General features: G+C 35.8%; 1 protein-coding gene and 1 non-coding gene across 2 annotated transcripts in view; one reads left to right on the top strand and one right to left on the bottom strand.

Annotated features, from left to right (window-relative positions):
* Dmd (dystrophin) overlaps positions 1 to 23,339 on the bottom strand; it is a 2,157,654-nt gene that overhangs the window by 758,886 nt on the left and 1,375,429 nt on the right. The window contains exons 50-51 of the mRNA XM_045140973.1: positions 21,144 to 21,245; positions 2,605 to 2,713 (exon numbers count right to left, since the gene is read on the bottom strand). Coding sequence (XP_044996908.1) covers positions 2,605 to 2,713; positions 21,144 to 21,245 — 211 coding nt within the window. The remainder of the gene's footprint in view (positions 1 to 2,604; positions 2,714 to 21,143; positions 21,246 to 23,339) is intronic.
* On the top strand, positions 9,475 to 9,615 carry LOC123456783. The gene has a single exon (XR_006634662.1). It is a non-coding gene; the product is annotated as a U4 spliceosomal RNA (small nuclear RNA).

Here is a 23,339-nt window from a genome sequence, read left to right as displayed (position 1 = left end):
GCTGCCGTCACAACTCATAACCTACAACTACATGGTGTATACCAGCAACCCCACTAATGAGGGCCCTCGATGGCGTATAGGCAGGGAGGAGGAAAATGATGGTACCAACATATAATGTGTCCACACAAAGTTTCTACTTAATAAGAAAAAGAAGAACTTTAATGGGTTTATCATTAAGAACTTCATCATTGGGCTGGAGATATTGTGGCAAAAGGTGCTGGCTTGCAAAGTCTGATGGCCTGGGTGTAACTTTCATTATCCATGTAAAGCCAAATACACAAAGTGGTACATATATCTGGGGTTTGTGTGTACTGGCAAAAGGCTATGGTGTACCTTTTCTCTCTCACTCTCTTTATCAATCTCTCACCTGGAAAATAATAAATAAAAAAATATTTTTTTTAAAAAAGAAGCATCTGGAGTTTGATTTCAGTTGCTGTGGCCCTGGTGTGCCAATTCTCTCTCCCTCCCTCCCTCTCTCTCTCTCTCTCTCTCTCTCTCTCTCTCTCTCTCTCTCTCTTTCGGTATAAAGATAAAATAAAAAAGTAAAAGAAACATCATCATTACATTTAGGACCAGTACATGTTAAAACATTTACTGTGTCCTGGCTTTAGAATCTTCCTACAACATGCACAGTAGTTTCCATAGGGACATAATCCCATACATTCAGAGTTGAACAAGCGTATAAGAATCATTGGGATACTATCTCTTCACAGGGTTACAGATTTTGAGGACAAACATACTAAAAACAGAGAGAACACACACTAATAAATGACTATATAGGAACAGTTGTGCATATCTGCTGATCAAACCAAAAATTACTGTAAATAAAAGGAAACATAAAACTGACATAATTAGTGAATAAAGACTTTGGCATAACATTTTCCTGGACTGACAATAAAACTCAATAATGCTTTCACATCTTTTTCATATGCCTTTTAGTCTAACTCTGATGAGCACTGAAAACCCTCAGGGGACACATGGGGTGGTGGCCTAATTCAGGTGTCCTCCATAAACTTAGGTGTTCTGAATGCTAGGTTCCCAGCTGATGGAGATTTTAGAATTAACACCTCCTGGAGACAGTGTATTGTTGATGGTGGGCTTATGGGTATTGTAGCCAGTGTCCCCTTGCCAGTGGTTGGCACACTCTCCTGTTGCTATGGTCCACCTTATGTTGGCCAGAGGGTGATGTCCACCCTCTGCTCATGCTACCATTTTTCTCTGCTATAGTGGAGCTTCCCCTCGAGTCTGCTCTTGGTCAGGTAATTTTTGCCTGTAATGTGAACCTGACTGCAACACATGCTGTGCACTGTCCCCATATAGTAGGACTTCTTTTAATGCAAGTACTATTTATGCCTCCTATTTTATCATGCCCATGTCACTTTGGCTTTGACTCTTTCAGTTCAAGATGCTTACACTGGATATGAAATAAAAAATCAACTTTACCCAAAGATCCAGTCACCATGATTTAATACTCCAAATGTTTAATCTTTTTTTGTTTTTGTCTTTTCAAGGTAGGGTCTCACTGTAGCCCAGGGTGACCTGGAATTCACTATGGAGTCTCAGGGTGGCCTTGAACTCACAGTGATCCTACTACCTCTGCCTCCCAAGCAAATGTTTAATCTTTTAAAAAAGCACCACCCACACATTTTCTTAGTTCTACTTAAATATAAAATCGGTACAGTAAAGAAGTCTGGATTCTTTCTTCTGAGGATCAAAGGTAGCATTAAGATTTCTATGCATACCTTCTATCAACACCTGAATAGGATGAAAAAGGTAGATAGAAACCTGCAGTATTAAAAAAGTTAAAGCACTAGCTAAATGAAGAAACAATTTTCCCTGCAAGACAGGTTCTTGTAATCATAGAACATTTATTCTTATTTTTGAGCCCACATTGGAAGAAATCTTAAAATTGGTTTCTAATGGGACATACAGAGATTCTAGGAGAGCTACATCCTTCTAGGACTCTGAAGTCTATTGGCATACTTCAAGCATATTGTCTAAATGAATCCAATGAGATGGGATTCATTTTCATGTATGTATCATTAGTGGATGCACTGGTGCTTCACTTTGATTAGAGACACCCAATTCAGGATGGGTCTGCAAAGCCAGGTAACCTTAAGACTGGGGAATAAGCTGAGGTTGTCTCTGAAAGCTATATCCCATTTTAGCCGCTCCCATCTTGCCGTCATATATACTTTGGAGTTGTGTCATCAGAGAGAACCCTCCTTGATAAACTTCTGCCACACAGTGCTTTGAATCAGAGTCAGTGTACAAAGAATCATCTCAAAGATCTTTTGCATAGTAAATATGCCAAACATTTGATATTTTAATTAATTAATTAATTTATTTATTTATTTTTCTTGTTTTTCAAGGTAGGGCCTCACTCTAGCCCAGACTGACCTGGAATTCACTATGGAGTCTCAGGGTAGCCTCGAACTCATGGCAATTCTCTTACCTCTGCCTCCCTAGTGCTGGGATTAAAGGCATGTGGCACCCCGCTCGGAATCAAAGAAATCCTTTTCCCCCAGAGATAACCACATAGTCACCCTTTTGAGCAAATAGCTACAGCCAAAAAGAACAGGATAGAGGATGCAGTGTACTTACAGACTCCAGCAGTGGTCAGTGCCGGGGCACGGTCAGGCTGCTTTGCCCTCAGCTCTCGAAGTAAATGGTTTACTGCCTCCCACTCAGTGCTCAGGTCTTCTAACTTCCTCTTTAATAGAAAAGCATACGTGTTACTGATTTGTCCTATACTATGACTATAACTTAACTCATGAAGTTTTGTATTAATTTTATGAATATATTATTCAATTTAGATTATACATTACATCTAAATTAATTTTCCAGGGTAGAATTGCTTTTCATGGAAGTATAAAGATATTAGACAACTACCCCATAAATTTTGATTGATCATTGCATAGAAAGTCTTCCTCCAAGTCCAATTTTGTTTTTAACAAGTATAGTGCAAATATTAGTAAAAATGAAGCAAATAAAAATCAACTCTTTCTTAGCAATTAAAAAATAGTTTCTATTGAGACTACATAATTGCTTAATGGAAGCATCCAGATACCTTAAAACAAGTTATAATATTCTGGTTCACCTCAGATCAATGATCCTAGATTGTCTTGGAGGGAAATGTTATCGTAGACGTGGGGATATATCTTGAAGGGAAAGGCTATGATAGACTTGGGGATACACCTTCTAAAGACTCCTTTAAGAGAAGGCTCTTGGGGGCTGGAGAGATGGCTTAGGTGTTAAGGCCTAATATCCACATAAAGCCAGATGTTTAAGGTGGCACATGTGTGTGGAGCTCGTTTGCAATGGCAAGAGGCCCCAGTGTACCAGCTCCCTCTCATTCTTTCACTCTCTCTGTCTGTCTCTCTCTCTCACACACACACACCATTACTCCCCCTCTCACTCTCTGAGCTTGAAAATACATAAACAAAATAGTAAAAAAGAAAATAAACGGCTCTTTTAGAAAGGTCCCGGACAGACATCCTTCAGCTATCCATCCTTTGAGAAACATCCTGAGCTGTAGAGAGCTTCACTGCATAATCAAGCAAGGGGAAGGTGAAAAGGAGCAGAAAATTCAGAGTTCCCTGTTGAGCCAGGTACATCTCTAAATTGCTAGTCATGTGCTGGCATTTATTTAACAATTAGGTCTGTCAGCAGCCAGGCAGATTGATTTTAGTGTTTACCTATTTTTATGGGGGTATAAATCCTACCAACATGACTGATTTTTCAAGAGATATTTTATTTATTCATTTTAGAGCGAGAGAGAGAGAAAGTGACAAAGAGAGTTAGAGAGAATGGATGGGTGTACCAGAACTTACTGCTACTGAAAAAAAACAAAAGCAAAAACTCTAGATGCATGCACCACTTTGTGTACATGGCTTTACAAGGGTACTGGGAAATTGAACACAGGCCATCATTGGACTTTAGAAGCAAGAGTCATTAACCACTGAGCCATTATCCCAGCCCTAAAATCATTACTGATTTTAAGTTATGATGATAAAATCCAGTTTCATCAAATGCCTGAAAACTTGCCAATAGCCCTTTTTATCTAATATAACTTGGTCTCAGCACACAAGCCACCTAAGTATTATATTAAGATTCATACTGTGATGCAGTTTGGTTATGGGTAAACCACAATATATAGCCAGTAGGATGTGAACAAAAGTAGTATTTGTCAGGTCTGTACTGAAGTATTTTTTAAATGGGTGAAATTTCTAGTTCCTTAGTGCCCCGCTTCTATTGATTGGAGGCAGAATAATTGAAACTCCCAGGGAAAGCCTAGAGACCTTATGATCAATACATTCATGTAAAGGCTTTATTATAGCACTTGTGGTTTGTTCTCCACCCCAGATTTTTGCATATAGTAACTTTTAGGTAGAGACTTGGGAATTTACTTTTATCCTCATAATTATCTATATGTTCATAAAGGTATTATCTAAATGCTCACTGGAGGGAGGTATTTCCAAATCAGTGGTAGAGCACAACCAATTGCTTTGAGACAAGGGGTATTTAAACTTTGCAGGAAAGTACAGAATTTGTCCTGGTTCTGTGGACTAGGATTTATAAGGAATGGTGTGGAAAGACTAGATTACATCCTCTGGCAATTTACTAAAGTTTTATAATGTGAGAATATGTGATTCTGATCTCAAAACTAAGGAGTGGATGGAGGTGTTGAGAGCCTAGTATAGGAATATGGATGTAAAAGATTTTTTTTTTTTTTGGATTGGACTTTTTATTAGAAAGGAAAGGACACATGAGTTGGGACACTAATATGAAAGTCAGAGTGAAATAGCAGTTTGAATCATGCTGAGTGCATTTTTCTTTCTGTTAAACTATATGTATGTTAGAAGGATGGTACTAAGCATTCTATTCTTTTTATAGTGTTCCTCTCACACTATATCCAGTGTTTCTAATATTAGATGCTCACTAAATATTTCTGGATTGGATTCTGTTGCATAAAAATGGCTATTTGAAGGAAGGAAAGTGAAGTTAGTTGTGTGTTTCTCTATTCAGCTTGACAATGATGACTCTTCTTAGGAATTAAAAAGGTTCCATGGAAGTTTTCCAAGTGTGAAATCATTTAATAAAGCTTTAAAAATGGCCGAACCAGACTGAATTAAAAAAAAAAAAAATCTCCTGGACAAGGGTTACATGCATAGGTTCCTACTGAGAGAAGTTGGAAATTAAGGGAAGAGCAATGCTTGTGTTTATAGCAGAGAACTACAACTTCAATGACAATGAATCATTATTAGCAGAAATACAGGCATATGTTGAAGAGCCAAAACGTTCTCAATAAAGCCCCTACCAATCATATTCCCACTTCAGTGGACAATAGAGAAATTATACTCAGTGTGGTATATTGCATGAAAGGTCCCCCATAGCCTAACACCTGATCACCAGCTAATGGTGATTTGGGAGATAGAGCCTTACTGAGGTAGGTGTTTCTGGGGGATGGACCTTGGAGTTTATTACTTTAGCTTTTTCAATGTTAGCTCAGCTCACTCTTGCTGCTTCTGCCAGCTGCTGTAGCAAGATGCCCAGCTGTTGCCATCCTTTTCCTGTGATAAAACTTTCCCTCTAGACTGTAAGCTGAGACAAACCCTTTCCTCATATAAGCTGGTGTTGGCCTGGTGTTTTGTCTCAGCAATGCAAAAGTAACTACAACACCCAAATTTTTAATGGATCAAGGAATTACATAAAAATTCTCTGGTGCATATCAGCATGTAGGGTGAGGAAATAAATAGTTAAATATGATTGATGCAAGCTAAAAAGTAGTATGTATTAGTAAAAAAAAATTCCCAAACTATGTAGATTGGAAGCAATATAGATGGCTCTTTAAACAAAAAGCAAAAATACTACGATGGACTCTGTAAAGCTAAATGAACAAGATTTGCAGCACAACATACTTTTCATACATTAAACATATAAATAACATTGCATGCTTTATGAGAATAAGGCAGAAAAGAAAATTGGAATAAAGATACTGTCATATTTCAAGAATTTTGTAAATTGCTTATTAAAAACTTCTCTTAAAGGTTAAATTATGTACATCTAAAACCCAACCATTGAAACACATGTGATAAATAGTAAAAAAAAAAAAAAAAAAGTATCACCCCCTAATTTAAGTATAATCTGGAGGTTGTTGCTTATGTTAAATATTTCTGACATTGAATCAAATTAGGCCTTTTAAATTTTTGCTCAGAGTGTTTGTTGGTAAACTTAGCATGTCAGTGAGTATAATTATTTTAATTTACTAAAAACACGCCCTTAAATCAAAAACAAGTAAAAAATTGTGATCAGTATTCATAGTTGACATTGACAATCATGGCATGGCATGCCAAAGCTATTTTCTTCAGGTCTGACACCTCTGCTTAACCACAAAAAGCTAAACACTATAAAAAGTGTCGTTAATGATACATTTGGTTTCTCAGGTACTCTTTGAAATTTCAGTAACTTCACAAAGACTGATCTTTCAAAACAAATGGAAGCAACCATGCTGGTAACAGGATATGCTAGTAAGTAACAGATATGAGAAATAACTATATGATTTTAACTAACTAAGAATTGTAGCAATCTTGCCTATTTAACAAAATGATGACAGTTTACCATATGATGAAGCTTCATCCTGCATTATCTAACTTACAGAAAATCACATACATGTGCTGCCAAAAAGAGAGAGGGAAATAAGGCGAGGGTGAAAGAAGGAGTGAGAAAGAGAGGACTTAGAGAAAAGAGAGAGAAATTAAAATTAGAGATTGGTTTAAGTACTAATATGAGTTGGCCTATTTTTTTCCTCAGAGATCATATGACCAAAGAGTGAATGGTAAAGACACATGATGAAAGTCTGTTGTTACTACAGTTAACATGGGTTTTATTTTCTACCCACAGTGTAAGAATCTCACTTACTAAAGTTGGGTACTGATATTTAAAGATATGTATTTTATATTGTAATCTTTGCTTCTAATAGCAAATTAACTTTATCCCCACCCTTCAACTGAACTATGATCTCTACTGAACTTCATCATGTTCGGAGTGTGTTACTATAGAACTGAACAGAACAATTGATGTCATGACTCCCCTGCAGACTAAGAAAAGTGCAAATTACATAGAGATTTAGAATCAGAAGTTGTGGATTTCATTCCTAATTCATGACGGCTGATTGGATGATCCTTGGCAAATTAAATAGGTCACTGAGATTTATCATCCTTGAAATGCAGACATAATACTTCCACCTAACTCATAGATTTGTTGGAGAAACTAAATGAGATATTTTATGTGAAAAGAACTCTGTGAACTGTAAAATACTATAAAATTGTTGGTTAGATATTATGCACAGCTTAATGAAGCAAAACAGAAGGTAGTCAATAAAAGTTTTCATTAAAATAGTTTCAAGGAAAATATTTCAGTGCTTATAGCACTAGATGTTGGTTATCTGGAAATTAACATGAATGCTTATTCAACTTCCCTTTCAGTAATACATAATAATTGAGTAATATAATAATTTATTCAGAATGTCATTTTGTCATCTTTTATTTCCTTATGAGAAATGATGGCTACTTTTAATTTTAAATGTAGACCTGTTTTTTTTTTTAATTAAGTAGTATCCTCAATGTTCTCCAAATATCTCAGAAAGTTGCAAAGGGACAAAATTACAATTAGCTACAATTTTAAATAATTTTTAGCAAGTGAGATCACTTATGAAAGGCTACGTTTAAATGTTAATTTGGCTACCCACAAAACAATCCTCTTGCAACTTCTACAAGATTTCAGTGTTCTTTACAGTTCAAACTGGTTATATATTATGCATACTCTTTTCTGCTTTGTTTCATTTTTAGTTTTGCTTTTTTGTCATGTGCCCATATTTTCTATAACCACATCTTTTCTATAAGGCTGTGAAATTCTTTTAGGTGTCAAATAATGTTCAGCTGTAACAACCACTGCAGCATTTGTCACATAATAAACTTTAAGCAATGATTCAATAAAAGTCTGTAAAAGGCAACAACTTGCTGTACATGCTAGCTATCTAAAAGAAAAATTAAATTAAATGGAGCATGTGTTTAATTTCTAATATTTTAAAAATATGAAAAGAGTAGGATTGTAGTAAAAATGCTTTTACTAGATTTCCAGAATTTTTAAACTTTGAATATTCTAACTAAATTGTAAGTCCCAACCTTTCCTCATGTGGCCTCTTAAATTCAAGAAGTGGCTTCATATTTTACCCAAAGAGAGAAACTTTCATGGCATGTCTCAATGAAAAAATTACTTTTATTAAAGGTGATTTTTACAGTTAAGTGTTGTCTACTATATATGCTTTTCTCAGAAATAATCATTTAATGCTAATATAATTATAACAATGTAAACTTTCTTGTTTATGAAAAGTATGAATTACTTGCATGAAAAAAATGATTTCTGAATAGAAATCCTTATTTTATTTTAAAAAAATAAATTTAAAAATTTAAGTGTATGTAGTTCTAAATACTTGGGACTTGATATTCTAACAATTTGAAAAATCACTCTCCATCGTCAAAGGCTCAGGAACCATTGTGGAAGTGGAGTCTAAAAGAATGTCAGAGTCACTGGGTGGGAAGGTGTACTGTGACTGTGAGGCATTGTTCATCCCCACAGAAATTGACCAGGGAAATGTGGGTGGGAAACAGGAGCAGTAAGAGAATAACCTGATAGGAATATGAACAATTTACAATATGTCAATATATTAAAAATTGCCAGTACATTTAAAAAATTAATAAAACCACTGCCAGGATGAGTCAATGGCTAAGCAGCTAAAGGTACTTGCTTATAAGGCCTGCAGGCTGAGGTTTAAATCCCCAGAATCCACAGAAAGCCTGGGACATAGGTATCTGGTGCCAAAAAGTGATGACAATGGGAGGTAGACTCAGGAAAATCTGGAATCAGGGTTGCAGAAGCAAGTGATAGTGTCTCAGAAGGTGGAGGACAGACATTTATGATCTCCCCATAAACACACACACACACACACACACACACACACACACAGTTTTTAAAAAAATCATTATCTTTTGTCGATGATCAGTTTGTATGTAGGTAGTATCTGCTGAAAGCATAAAAGGATTCAGCTATGGCTGTATATAGACACTTCATGCATGTGAATAGTTTAGTTGACACATATGCTTCTATATTTGGCTCTATAAGTGCATTCAATGCAAGTGAAAGCAAAAGGTGAAACTGAAATCTCAAAAATGCATGTTTATTTACAGCATGAGATATAGAGTATGCCTAAATTGAGACTTTCCCCTTAAATATTTCCTCGGAAAAGATCATCTCATATTAGAGCTTTTATGATAGTTGATGTATATTGGGTGCTTTATTTTTCATAATAAGTAAATTTGCTTAGTAACCTAAAATAATCTCAAGTGATGTAAATTTTGGGGAGTGTGATGGTTAAGGGTTGTGTCAACTGGATCTCTTTAAGAATCAACAGACAGCTTTGCACAGTGGCAGTATCATAGCCAATGAGGTTTATCCGAGGCGCGATTATTGCTAATTGAAAACTTTTCCCAAGAATCAACAGACATTCCTCATAAGTGGGTCTCTGAGGTTGCTTCCAGGAAGGATTATCCAAAGGAGGAGGTTCTTCCCCCAGGGTGACCCTTCCACCAGATTGGGTGGCCCCTCTCGGTTTGGGCTTTATCTACGGAAGCTCTGGGAAGGAAAGTATCCCCTTCGCTTCCTGGCTGCCCCTGCTTTTTGATACTTTCCAGTATGGACAGAAGACCAATGTGGACTGAAGACCCGACACTCTCCAGGAAGCCTCCAGGCCTTCATTGCTGGATTGGGACTACTAAACAGCTACCAGGTTCCTTGACACTCAGGCCTGCAAACTGCTATTGTTTGACTGCTGTAATCTAATAAATTCCCTTTTAATACAATTCATTCTATCGATTCTGTTCCTCTAGAGAATCCTGACTAATACAGGGTGCCTAAAAATATTCTAAATTAATTTGGTTAAACAAACAAACAAAATTGGTAAATACATTTTCATGACTATTAACAATTACTAGTAGTGTATATAACATCATATTCAGTAGTGGTAAAAGTAATTAGAAAGTTTTGAAGATCATTAAAAAAGGATAGCAAGTAGCCTACTGAACCTACTGAGAAATCAAAAATATATTTTTAATAAAAATGAAAAGGGACAAGATGCTCAGAAGCAAGAGAAAAAGTAGCTAGACTGACCATGCCTTGCCCCATCCTGTCATGAGTCCTACATTCACCTTGGACAGCCTTGATGAAGAGTGAGGTGTTTGACTCCTTTGTTGCCCAAGTCCCTTCCCCACCCACGGAATGCTTTGCAATAGTACAGATGTGCTGGCCAATTTTTTTAGAAAGCTTTTGTTTTTATTGTGCAAATCCATGCTCCTTTCCTCCTGATGTGAAAATTACTTTCATCCACCTCTTTTCTTTCCTGCCAAATCCTTTTGTTCCCTTCTCCTTCCAGCTTTGAATTACCTCAGTCCCTTCTCCTGCCTCTCAGAGTCATCTATTCCTGAATTGGCAAACTTGGCAATGAGGCATAGATGTTCCTTTAATAATGGCATAACCACACCCACCCTGATTCATTCCTCCCAAGTTCTACGTAATACTTATTGAGAAAACAGGTCATTACATTGACTGTTTCTTGACAGTATCATTCAGATATGGTTTCCATTGATTTTGTTCTGCCTTGAAGTCATTCATCCTGTTGAGACCTATAAGAAACTTTTTCTAACATCTCTTCATATTTGAAAAACATTCTCCTTGCTGCAATATTGATAATTGTTAAATATACCCATGCTTCCAGTAGACTTTTGCTAGAGGTGTTTTCATTTTTGTTTGCTTGTATTTTTGAGGTCCTAGCAAATGAAATTTAGGTCCCTATATTTGTTGTGCAAATGCTCTATAATAGAGCCCTAGTCACAGCCCTACCCTGGGGCCTTTAATAGAATCTTATAGGGACATCACAACAGTACCATATTGCTTGTAACTTAGAAGAACTATGTGAGCTCTAGAACTCTACAATATACATATGAGGTGTTTGAATGAAACTGTTTCATAAATTGCTAATGTATCAAAACCAATATTTCAAAATTAGTGTTATTATATAAAACTAAGATTGCAAATAGAAATAGAGAAACAGCATACCATATGGAAATCTTAGCCCTACTCCTGAGGTTCAAACATTGTGATTAGCAATTATTCAATGCCTTATATTCTAAGGCATTTTGTCCTCAGTTAAAAAGATATGTTTATAGAAATAATCACATATCACATATTATTAAACACCTCTGTTCTTGCAACATTATTTCTAGAAGTCCTCTCCCTGGTGTTTCTATTGGCATTATTCTCATCATCAAAAGAGTCAATCAAAAAATAGACTTGAACATTTCTGGTAAGAACTTATGCTTGCTAATTCTTTATTGATTTCTGTTTAAGGAAAATATATTTTATCCACAAAAATACAAGCACTGATGGTGCTTGTTTATTATCCCAGTGCTGGGGAGGTGGAGGAAGGCAGATCTCTGGGGCTTACTGATAATCCCGTCTAGCCTATTTGGCAAGCTCCAGACAAGTGAGAGACTATGTGGTAGTTTAAATGGATGTCCCACAAACGATTCAAGTGTTTATTAAAACTCATAATCTAGATCATCAGCCACCTGGATAGAGGAAGTGTCACTGTTGGTAGATCCTAGGGACAAGCCCTAAGGTGTGGGGGTATTCCAGTCTAAAGATATGCAAAGTGCTGGAGCTTTGTTTGGAGTTCCTGAAGTGTGTTTGCTTATGGTGCTGGTAGTGGCTTTTATTTCCCCCTCTGCTTAGATTTATGAAAGGGGGACCAACTTCTGCTGCCATTATGAAACTTGCCCTGGATCTGTTAGCTTCAAATAAATTTTCTCCTGCCCTTAACTGTTTCTGGTCTGGATGTTCATCCCAGTAATTGAAGCTGTCTTATACAGACCATGTCATAAAAATATTAGATAGTGACACCTGTGATTGTTCTGTGGTCACCACACATACAATGAGATATGTGCACAGACATACCACACACACACACACACATACACACACATCTCTATCTATATATACCTTCACACATATGAACAGAGACATTCACACAGGAAAAGCATTATACCAAGTAAATGAGACTGTGTGCATGATAGATTATAAAATATAAATATTATTATAATCTCAATATTATTTATTTAGACAATATTTAGACCAGCACAATACTAATCAATTCCCAATATTGCTATTGTTATAATAATATTTAATTGAGTAAAATTTTTACCAATAATATACAACTTGACTTATAACATGTTAAATAGGCAAAAAAAAAAAAAAAAGTCCTCAGGAAATTCTTGGAGCTGTTAAGATGCTAATATTGCCAGTAGAGCAAACTTGTTGGGCAAAGGAAAAAAAAAAAAAAAAACAGCTTAATCAACAACAAAGCAGCTGGGAAAATTAAACAACCCTAGATTTTATTGACTATAATTGAAAATGACTAATGATACTATCATTTTGTGGATTATATCTGAGAAAATGATGCCTAGAGGATTATAATTCCTCTCTTGACCGTTTGTCTACCACAATTATATTTGATTAAAGGTTGGGAAGTAACCCTTTAGCCAAATTTATATATCCTCAAAACTTACTTTAACTTTTTCCTATAAAATAACTGGAGGAGTAACATATGTTATAAAGCTGTTATGAGCAAGAAAGTTCTTGATAATATAAAGGAATAGTAAATCAAGCTGGCAGCATCACTTCAATAACAGGATCTTTTAACTCCAATTAATGCTTTCAGTTCTAAAGGAGACAATATAAACGTGTCAAATACCTTATACAATATATATTATAATTTTTTTTTTTTTTTTTTGGTTTTTCGAGGTAGGGTCTCACTCTGGCTCAGGCTGACCTGGAATTCACTATGTAGTCTCAGGGTGGCCTCGAACTCTCGGCGATCCTCCTACCTCAGCCTCCCCAGTGCTGGGATTAAAGGCGTGCGCCACCACGCCCGGCTATTATAATATTTTTAAAAATTCAAATGTAAACTTAACATGAGTAGAAGAAAGTGACACTTAAATTCCCAGGTACAGCTGTTTAAAAATGGCTTTAGAAAACAAAATGATTAATTTCTTTTGCACTTGATATTAATGTCACTGATGAAAGCAAGTTGTGGTACTTTTATAACTGAGACAGGGTCATGCAGTATAACTAAGGTGGAATGTGAATTAATGTAGCCTAGGCTGCCCTTGAACTGGCAATGAACTTGAACTTCCAATGGTCCTGCACATTATTTTCTCACTTTTTAACTCCTAAAGAGTCCTAGTGAGGAAATATTTATAACCCTCTGGAAAATGGAACATATCAAAATTTGACATTATCAGTGGCATTCTCGTAAGATCTGATGACCCAAAGTATGACTGTGATAAAATAAAATAAAATAAAATAAAATAAAATAAAATAAAATAAAATAAACTTTTATGGTTAGAGAGATGGCTTAGTAATTAAGGTGCTTGCCTGCAGAGCCTAAGGACCCAAGTTTGATTCCCCAAGAACTACACAAGCCAGATGCACATGGTAGCACATGCAAGTGGAGTTCATTTGCAGTGGGTAGAGGTCCTGGCACAACTATTGTCTCTCTCTCTCTCACACATACACACACACACACACACACACACACACACACACACACACTTTCCCTCTCTCTTAAATAAATAAAAATTAAATTAAATTAAAAGAATAACTTTGGCAATATTTTAAATTATTTATCCAATTTAATAATCAAGCTTTATACATTCTGAAGATAATCAATATTTAAATAAAATGAAAAAAGAAGAATCTTTTTAAGAGTGAGTTGATGAGAAGGGAAAGAAAGAGAAACAAAGATAAAGGCAGAGTAAATGCTACATGTTAGGAACAAGGTATATATTTCTACTTGAGATATTTAGGGTTTCAGACCCAAAAGAACTTAGATGCAGACCTGCTCTGTGGAGGGCATGTCCAGTCTGACTCAAGATGTCCATCAGGGACAGCTATCTAATTTTTCTCCTTAATTTTTCATGGGATCTTTTCTGTCAAATGAGAGTTTGCTGATGTTTGGCTTTCCTCCCTGACCCACCAGCCAACCAAGGTGCTCTATATACATTTAGACTTAATGAATGAAGTCCATCTAAACTAGATGCCTGTTTTAAAGCCCTGGAGTTATAAGGAAACCTGATCCAAGTTGTCCTGTGGATTACTGGTCCAGGACATTTCCTGCTTCCTGTGCTACTCATTGCTGATTGAGGTTTTTGTTTGTTTGTTGTTGTTTTTTCTGTTTTTGTTTTTCTGGGAGTGTCCACTACTCATTCATACCTGCATCTACCCTGCTTGGCTATACTTTGTAGGCACTGGAGCCAAGTTTCCTCATCCCTCCAACCTGAACTGAAGACCAGTGATCCTTGTGGAATCTTCTAGGCCTTCAGTGCTGGATTGGGACTGCTGAGGCAACCAGCCACATGGACAGAGGTTCTTGATGCTGAAGCCTGCAATTAGCTATTGTTGGACTGCCATAAATTAACTGAATAAATTTCCCTTGTAATACCAACTTATTCTATCAGTTCTGTTCCTCTAGAGAATCTTGAATAATACAAATGGGCTGGCAGAGAAAGAAACAGAAAAAATATCACATTCGCAATAACTTTTAAGAAATAACATACCTCAACGAAGTGAAAAACTTACAAAGAAAACTAAGACACAAGGAAAAGAAATAAAAGAAGATTCCAGACAAAGGAAAACCTTCCATGCTGCTGATTTGCAGAATTAATATTGTGAAAATTGCTATATTATGACAAGTTATTTATAGATTTAATGCAATCCCCATCAATGTTCCAGCTGCAACTAAGAATAATTGGCAAAACAAGCAAGGGTGCTGTTTTCTTGGTGAACCTGGTACCAGCACAAGTGTGAAGGAGATAAACACAGAGAACAATCAACTCCTACCAAATCAGATATCCAGAGTCACAGAGGCTCCCAAGAACTTATCACCGAAGCAGACCTAAAATGAACACAACATGGCCCAGGGAAATTTGCAGAAGAGGGGGTGGAAAGAATGTCAGAGCTACATATTGGGTCATGATACACAGAGACATTTCCTCCTACCCATAACTGAGGGCTAACTCCACAATGCACGACCCATATACCTCAACAAGGAGGAGCCAGGGGGAAAGGAGAGGACAGGGAGGAGGCTAACAATGGTACCAACTTGACTGTATTCACTGAGTACAGAACGAATTAATAGTAAAAAACAAAAATAAAATACATAAATACATAATTTATAAATGCATAAATTTAAAAATACATAAATAACTTCAAAAAAAAATAAAACCAAATACCTGCTGATCAATAAACGAGATAATAAAATGAACAGATACTTTTCAGCAGAAGAAACACAAATGGCCAACCACTATTTAAAAATGTTCGATATCCTTAGCTACCATGAGAATTTGAATTAAAATGACTTGGAGCTGGGCATGGTGGCATATGCCTTTAATCCCAGCACTCGGCAGGCTGAGGCAGGAGGATTGCATTGGTTGTGAGTTTAAGGCTAGAGTGAGACCCTACTTGGAAAAATCAAAGAGGTATTACATACATCAAATTTTCCCTAAATTAATAATGATTTTTCCATTTAAACTGTGACAATTTCAGTGTCCATTAGATCTTTCTTCTTTTGCAGAAGGTAGTGAGACCTCCCTTGCACTTTAACCAAGACACTGCTGAAACCACAGAGTAATTCCATGATGAGCCTGATAAGCAGCTCCAGGGTGAAGGAGACAGATCTTGAGGATACTCAACACCTACCAAAGCTGAGATCCAGAGGCTCCTACAAGCTAATCACTGAAATAGACTTAAAACTCACCCACTAGGGCTCATGAAATTTTGTGGAAGAAGGGGAAGAAAGATTATAAAAGCCATAGGTTGAGACATAATACCCAGAGACATTCCCTCCCCCACCAAAATAGCTGACTACTGCTCCCACAGTGTAAAATCTGCAGCCCCATGGGAAATACCTGAGACCCTACTGAGGAGCACCCCAAAAGGAATGGAGGCAGGGGTGAGGGAAAAGAGGGTATCAACACATGATGTATTCATAAAATATGATTTTAATAATAATAAAAAAGATTTTTAAGAAGGGCTGACTCCTTTCAGGATGGAGAGTGATTAAGACACCTACCTGCAAAGCGTAACAACCCTGGTTTGTTTCCCCAGTACCCATGTAAAGCAAGATGAGCAAGATGGGGTGGTGAATGGGTCTGGAGTTTGCTTGTAGTGACAGGAGGCCCTGGAACACCCATTCTTTCCCTCCCTCCCGCTCTCAAAAATACATAAAACTTCTTGGAGATTCCATTTCAACACAGTTAAGATGGCTATCATCAAGAAAACAAATGACAACAAATGCTTGAAAGGATGTCAGTAAAAGGTATCTATTAATAACTGTTGGTGGGAAGTATAAACTGGTGCAACCACTATGGAAATCAGTATGGAGGTTCAATAAGCTCAAAGTTGAACTGCCATAGGAGCCACCTATATCAATTCTGGTCATATGACAGAGACCCTTATAATCAATGATCCTTGGTGCTCAACTCCCAATAACCAGGAAATGGAACCAGCAGAGTTCTATCATCTGATGATTGGATCAACCGAAAATTAGGTTATAAAAATGTGGTATGGCGATGATGATGAAATTCTCTTGTCACCTTCATCAGATTTGGAATGAAGTTACAGATATGGCTCTTGGTGAGTCTATGAAGACAATTCCAGAGATTAATGGAGGAAGAACTTCCACCTGAATGGGTGGCTTTTCTGGTCATGGACTACATGTAAATAAACTCTAATATAACATAGTGCCTTTTGTATAGCTACCCAGCTACCTCACTGGTGTTGCATCTACCCTGTTTGCATCATCCTTCATGTACACTGGAACCCACATTCATTAGCTTTATTAATTAATTTCATATTAATATAATTTATATATGATATTAATATATATATAATTATAATATGAAACTTAATAATACAAGGCAGAAACCCCTAAGGACTGTTTAAAAACTCTGCATGGATCAAAGCCTTCTTTTTTAAAGGTTACAAATGATTTTTCTGAAGGGTGATTCATTGCTCTGATAGTCCATGAACAAAACATATATAATATAATTATATTAATATAATTAATATAATATAATTTCATTAGTGAAATTAAGACCAGTGGCTCTCCAGTAACTCCCCAGGTCTTAAGTGCTAGATTTGAATAGCTGAGTCATCTAGCTTCATAGATTGAACAGCTGCTTGGTTTTTTGACTCTGTATCCTGAAGACAACCATTGTTAAACATCCTAGACCATATCCTATAAACTAATCCAATAAATCCTTTTCACATTACAAATATATTCCATCAGTTCTTTTCCTCTAGAGAACCCTGACTAATATAGTTATACATACATATGGGACTCCATTCAGCTGGAAAGGATAACAAAATTATAAAATTTCATTGAAGATGAATAGAAATGAGCACTCTTAGGTAACCAGGCCCAGGAAAACCACAATCATACATCTTCTTTCATACTTGAATCCTAATTGATTGTGTGTGTGTATGTGTGTGTGTGTATGTGTGTGTGTGTGTAAATAAGGGGTGGTGAGAAAAGGAATAGGCTATAAAATTATATATGAGACTATGAGAGGAGGTGTGATGGACAAAAAGTCACATGTGGAACAAAAGTGGAAAAAATATGTGGGGATTACAATACATAGAAAATAGGAAGGGGAGGGAAACTGAAATTTACAGAAAAAAAATAGTAAAATGAAACCTATGTCTGTATGCTAAGAAATAAAATTAAAAATAATATTGTTTTCTTTTTCATACGCATTAATGGTTCCAACTGAAAAGATAAAAATAAACTATCTTCTCTTATGAAAATGTATTATTGGTTTTTGTGACATGTTTCCCTTCCAGTAAGGGAATGAGTTGGGAATCATACAATTTAAACATTTTGATATATGGACTTAAAGCTGAAAATGTTTTGTTCATGGACTATCAGAGCAATGAATCACCCTTCAGAAAAATCATTTGTAACCTTTAAAAAAGAAGGCTTTGATCCATGCAGAGTTTTTAAACAGTCCTTAGGGGTTTCTGCCTTGTATTATTAAGTTTCATATTCTGAGCCATGAAGTCATTTTTGTGTCTTCAATATCTCAGGCTACCACAAACCTCAGCAAAGCTTCAGGTGTTTCCCAGATCATTATAGTCCATATTAAGCATTGTGGGGGTGGAGCTCAGCAGTAAGGTACTTGCCTACCAACAAGATAACATTAATTAAATGAAACATTATGAGTCAAGTGTATCTTCCTACCCCATATCTCATAATCAAATTTGCCCTTTGTGCCCATCATTTTATTTATTTATTTATTTTTTGTACCCATCAATTTGATATGTCTACTCTTCTCCAAAGTCAGAGAAGTGGTAGAACACTATGAGTTTTCACCTAATGTTTTCCTCTCCCAAGTGAGCTGAATAGAAGGAAATAGAAGAGAAGCAGAATAAAAAGGACAGTAAAAATGACATTGATGTAAAAAATGGTTCTTAGAGAGGTCATAAAAGAGAAACGTTATATTTCATTGATCCTTCTTTTATTTTAGGTCAGAAATTCTCCTTTTATGTCTCTTATCCCATAACAAAAAAGAAATATATTGGGCTGCAGACATGGCTTAGCGGTTAAGTATTTGCCTGTGCAGCCTAAGGACCCCAGTTTGTGACTTGATTCCCCAGGACCCAAGTTAGCCAGGCGCATAAGGGGGCACACACGTCTGGAGTTCATTTGCAGTGGCTGGAAGCCCTGGCGCACCCATTCTCTCTCTCTCTCTCTGCCTCTTGCTCTCTCTGTTTCTCTCAAATAAATAAAAATAATAAATATACTTTGCCAAGTTATAATCTATTTCTGATCTCAAAGTGGCCATAGCATAGAGGGTGGAGATGAGATTAAGTTAGTGTGGCAGTTTGAATGCATGTCCCCTCATAGACTTAGGTATTTTATTAAAACTTGGATTTCCAGCTGCCTGGCTGGAAGATGTGTCGTTGGGTGAAGATCAGATTTCTAGTCCAAAGGTATGTAGATAAATCTGAGCTCTGTCTGGGACCCTGTTGTTTTGCTGTCCCTGTGTGCTTGGTTGTGCTGCTGCCTGGTTGTCTCTCTGTTTGTATCTGTGAAAGAGGGCCAGCTTCTTCAGTCATTGACGGTATTTCTCCTTGGATCTGTAAGCTGAAGTAAACCTTTCATCCTATAAACTGTGTCTGTTTGGAAGTTCATTCCAGCAACATGGAGCTTACAACAAGTTAATACTACTTTTTTGGATTGTTTTAATGCATAAAAAATAAAACTTAACTTTGACTTATGATTTTTACCTTTGAAATTTACGGAGACATGAAGAAAAGCAGAATTAAATGCATATTTGTGATTTGTAACAATTGGGGCTACAATTTGACTCATTGTAATGCCAACATGGCATTAAATTTTGAGTACTAATCAAAAGTGAATGGAATGGGTTTACCTCCAAATCCCTTTATTCATTTTATGATTTACTAAAATAAGGGTCACATTGATAAGCACCCTGCAGACTTTCTTTAAAATATCCATAGATTTCTGAAATGCTATGATTAGTACTATCCAATCTAAATATACAAACACAATGTTATTTTGTTTTTTAAAAATTGATCAGGGAGGGAATCACCATGGGGTATTTTTTTATAATCATGGAAAATGTTAATAAAAATTAAAAATTAAAAAAAAATAAAAAATGATCATATCAAGCTTGAAACTGGGTTCAAATTATATATATATATATATATATATATATATATATATATATATATATATATATATATATATATATATATATAATTTTTTAGGAGAAAAATTAAATATATTCCCAAGTAGATATATTATGACATCTGTAGAAAATTTGTTTCTTTTAACAACTGATTTTTGGATATTTATATTTAGACCCAATCTTTAAATTTACCTAAGAAAAGTCTCATGTATGCTATAAGAAAAACAACTTTTAAGAAATGAATCTTGGGCCAAGCACAAGGGACAGTAAGTGGAAACCTTAGAGACTAGAGTCTAAGTCATGGTAATGTTGTTTACAAGGACAAATGGGTTCTGTATAATGAGGTTATTGACCTGTGTTGTTTTAGAGCAGTTTTAAACATGAGGGTGAGGCTCACTAAATTTCAGACTGCAACCTTAGCTGAGAAACCAACACTGATCAATAAATTGCCACCATTACAGGTTCTTGGGAACCTTCATCATAATGGGAACCATTATAATTTGGGTCAGGTACAGGGAATAGGGTAGCCTATACCAAATTTCTATTTATCAGTGGACTCTCATTTGCAAATGGAAGCCATTGATAAGGTGTTTTTTGTTATTGAGTTTGTTTTAAACTTACCTGGCTCTCATTTCCTTCCTCAGGTATAAGCCAGTAAATAAATGTGTCTAAATATATACAAAAAAAGCAGAAGAGGTAGAAAGCTTTCACCTAGGCAAGCTTTTTACCAAAGAAAGAGGCAATTACAAGACATTTCACTAAAATTTCTTGACCCAATAAAGTACTGAATCCAGAATGTCAGTTTTCATCTTTCATGAGCAAGAGCAACAGAGAAAGGAAAGGTCATGGACCATATTGTGATTTTTTTACAGCTGGTGGAGAACAGACAGTATGATGCAGTAGATTGATTTGAATTAAGCCAAACAATATGAAAAGTATCAAGGCTGGCAAGCAAAGCAATACTCAAACAAATTTAATCTACCTTGAAGGTAGGACTACTTTGTATATTAGTGGTAACACATCAGGACAGAAATGAGTCCTTTAATGCAATGACTCATTAATAGCCTTAAGATCACAATGTATAAATAGGATGTGTTGATGAAAAAGACAGTTTTGCCTCTGCTATTTCAGGATGACCAATATTTCCTAACAAGTTATTTCATTGATTATAAATAGACCATGTCAATGGCAAGTGTACAACAGGGGAAGCATAACCCATTATGAGGTAATGGATATTGCAAGAGGTTGCTTCATTACCTTCACTGGCTGAGTGGCTGGTTTTCCCTTGTACAAATGCTGCCCTTTAGACAAAATCCTTTCCACATCCGGTTGTTTAGCTTGAACTGCCACTTCACTTTCCTGGGGAAAAGAACCCATACAGTGCAGATTAACTTCACAGTTAGCAATAAAATTACTAAATTTAAATATACCCTTGGAGACTCCACATGCATTGCAGATCAAATTCTTCATGGTACATAGAAGCACAAAAATATAGCTCTTGATGTAGAGAAATGAAATACAGGTCTCTAAAATAAACTAAAGTTTAAAAAAAATTCCAAAATTGCCTTGAGTTACATCATAATAGTATTACATACAAATATCGACAGTGTCTTTTTCACAAGCAAAATGTAGCAATTATAAGTATAATTTACCTGTATAATTGATGTAGATAAACACTAGTATTAGCATCAGTAATCTCAGTAATCCTAATGCTTATTTTACTATACACACTTCTTATTTTACTGATTTTTGTTTGAGGTTTAGATCTAATTTTATATGAAATGGAAATCAAAAAAATTCTTTCCACATCAGTGTTCAAATTAACTTTCTTTCCAAAGAGTAAACACTTAAAACAGTGTCAAAGCTTATTATTTATTAAGCAGTCAAATTAAATGGGCCTTTTGAGGAGCGATTAATTTTTTTGTTGTTGTTTGTTTTTTTGTTGCCTGGGGAAGACTGAAGCATGACAGACAAAACCATCCCCTTAGATACATGAATATAAAGTGTTTTGTTACTGACTACTGCTTAGCTCTCTTGAAGAAAGAACAAAAGAAACATGCATAAATTGAAGCTGATGGAAGTGAAGTTAAATATAACAGAAGACTTTTTGGATGGAACACTTGTTAAACACTGGGAAAGAGTATTGATTAATCAATGTCAGGCATCAGTCAGGGCCTGGGCAATCTTCCCCAGAGAATGGCTTCTGATTAACCCATATCTCTCTTCTTTCTTCTTCCTCCCTGGAGCCTCTCAGCACTGCTGAGTGTACGTGCCTTCAGGCTTTTGTTTGCTTGATATGCTGTTTCCCACCTGTTCCCTCTCAGTACACAAGGGCAGAAACCTCTGAATGCACATTACATAACTTAAACATGTTCAACACATGCTATCGAGACACACAATTTCTCCAGTTCTTATTAGAATGACCACATGTGCTTTTGTCAAAAGTGTCCCTAACATTAAGGCTTACCCTGTGTGTTGGGAAGTGTGAGTATCCACTTCAATTATTTCAGAGTAGGAGACTATTTACTTCAATCGGAATTATTGATTGATGGTCTTACTGTCCACTACCAGAAAAAGGAACTGTTTCTTCAAAATGCAGTACCCAGAATGACTACATCTCTTTGCTAAAGGCATCAGTAGGTTTTATTTCAGATTAGGAAGAGGATACATCTAATTTTAGGTACTTATTTTCTAATAGGTCCCCAACCACTATCAATTCAAACTTAAGTGCTCTATTTACAAATCGTTTTTGGTGTGATGAATGGTTACATTATCTCAAAATACTGTTAGAAAAATAAATCATTCTAAAAAAGTGGAGAAAAGTGCATATCTTTAGCACTGTAAATTTATCTTAAAAAGGGAAAAATGTAACCACATTTTCCACCTGTGTATGCATGGTTTATCTATATCATGAATTTTCAAGCCAGGCCCATATATGTTAGCTAAATTGCACATTGAAAATTGCATGCATTTTACATGTGAAATGAGTTAACTTGTTACTGTTAGCACTGTTTATCTTGTATATGCTCATTTAAGTTAAAATACATTTTAAAAATATTAACTGACTGCTGAAGAATTCTATTGTTATACTCACTGACATGGAAATTATTAGAAAGGACAGTTTTCTGATTAGCTTCAACATACTTATAGAACCATTACTGCTTATTATATAAAAGTGGTTATTACTACTTTCATAATGACTTTTATTTAACTTTCCCAAGTCCTAGGCTAGATACTATGATACAACCCTAAAAAGATTTCTATTCCTCACACATATATGGGTATGCTTTTAATATATGTTTGCATATATTATGTGTGTTATAAACAAAACACAGATCCATGTGTGCAAGTATATATAGAGTATAAAACACATGTGTAAATGCATGTAGATTTATGTGTGCAATAATGTATGAAAAAATAGTATGGAGAGTGTTATTATATTTTCATTTATTT

The sequence above is a fragment of the Jaculus jaculus genome, chromosome X, assembly GCF_020740685.1.
Source record: "Jaculus jaculus isolate mJacJac1 chromosome X, mJacJac1.mat.Y.cur, whole genome shotgun sequence".
Lineage (NCBI taxonomy): Eukaryota > Metazoa > Chordata > Mammalia > Rodentia > Dipodidae > Jaculus > Jaculus jaculus.
The sequence above is the reverse complement of the archived record's forward strand: the minus strand, read 5'-3'. Positions and strand labels throughout refer to the sequence as shown.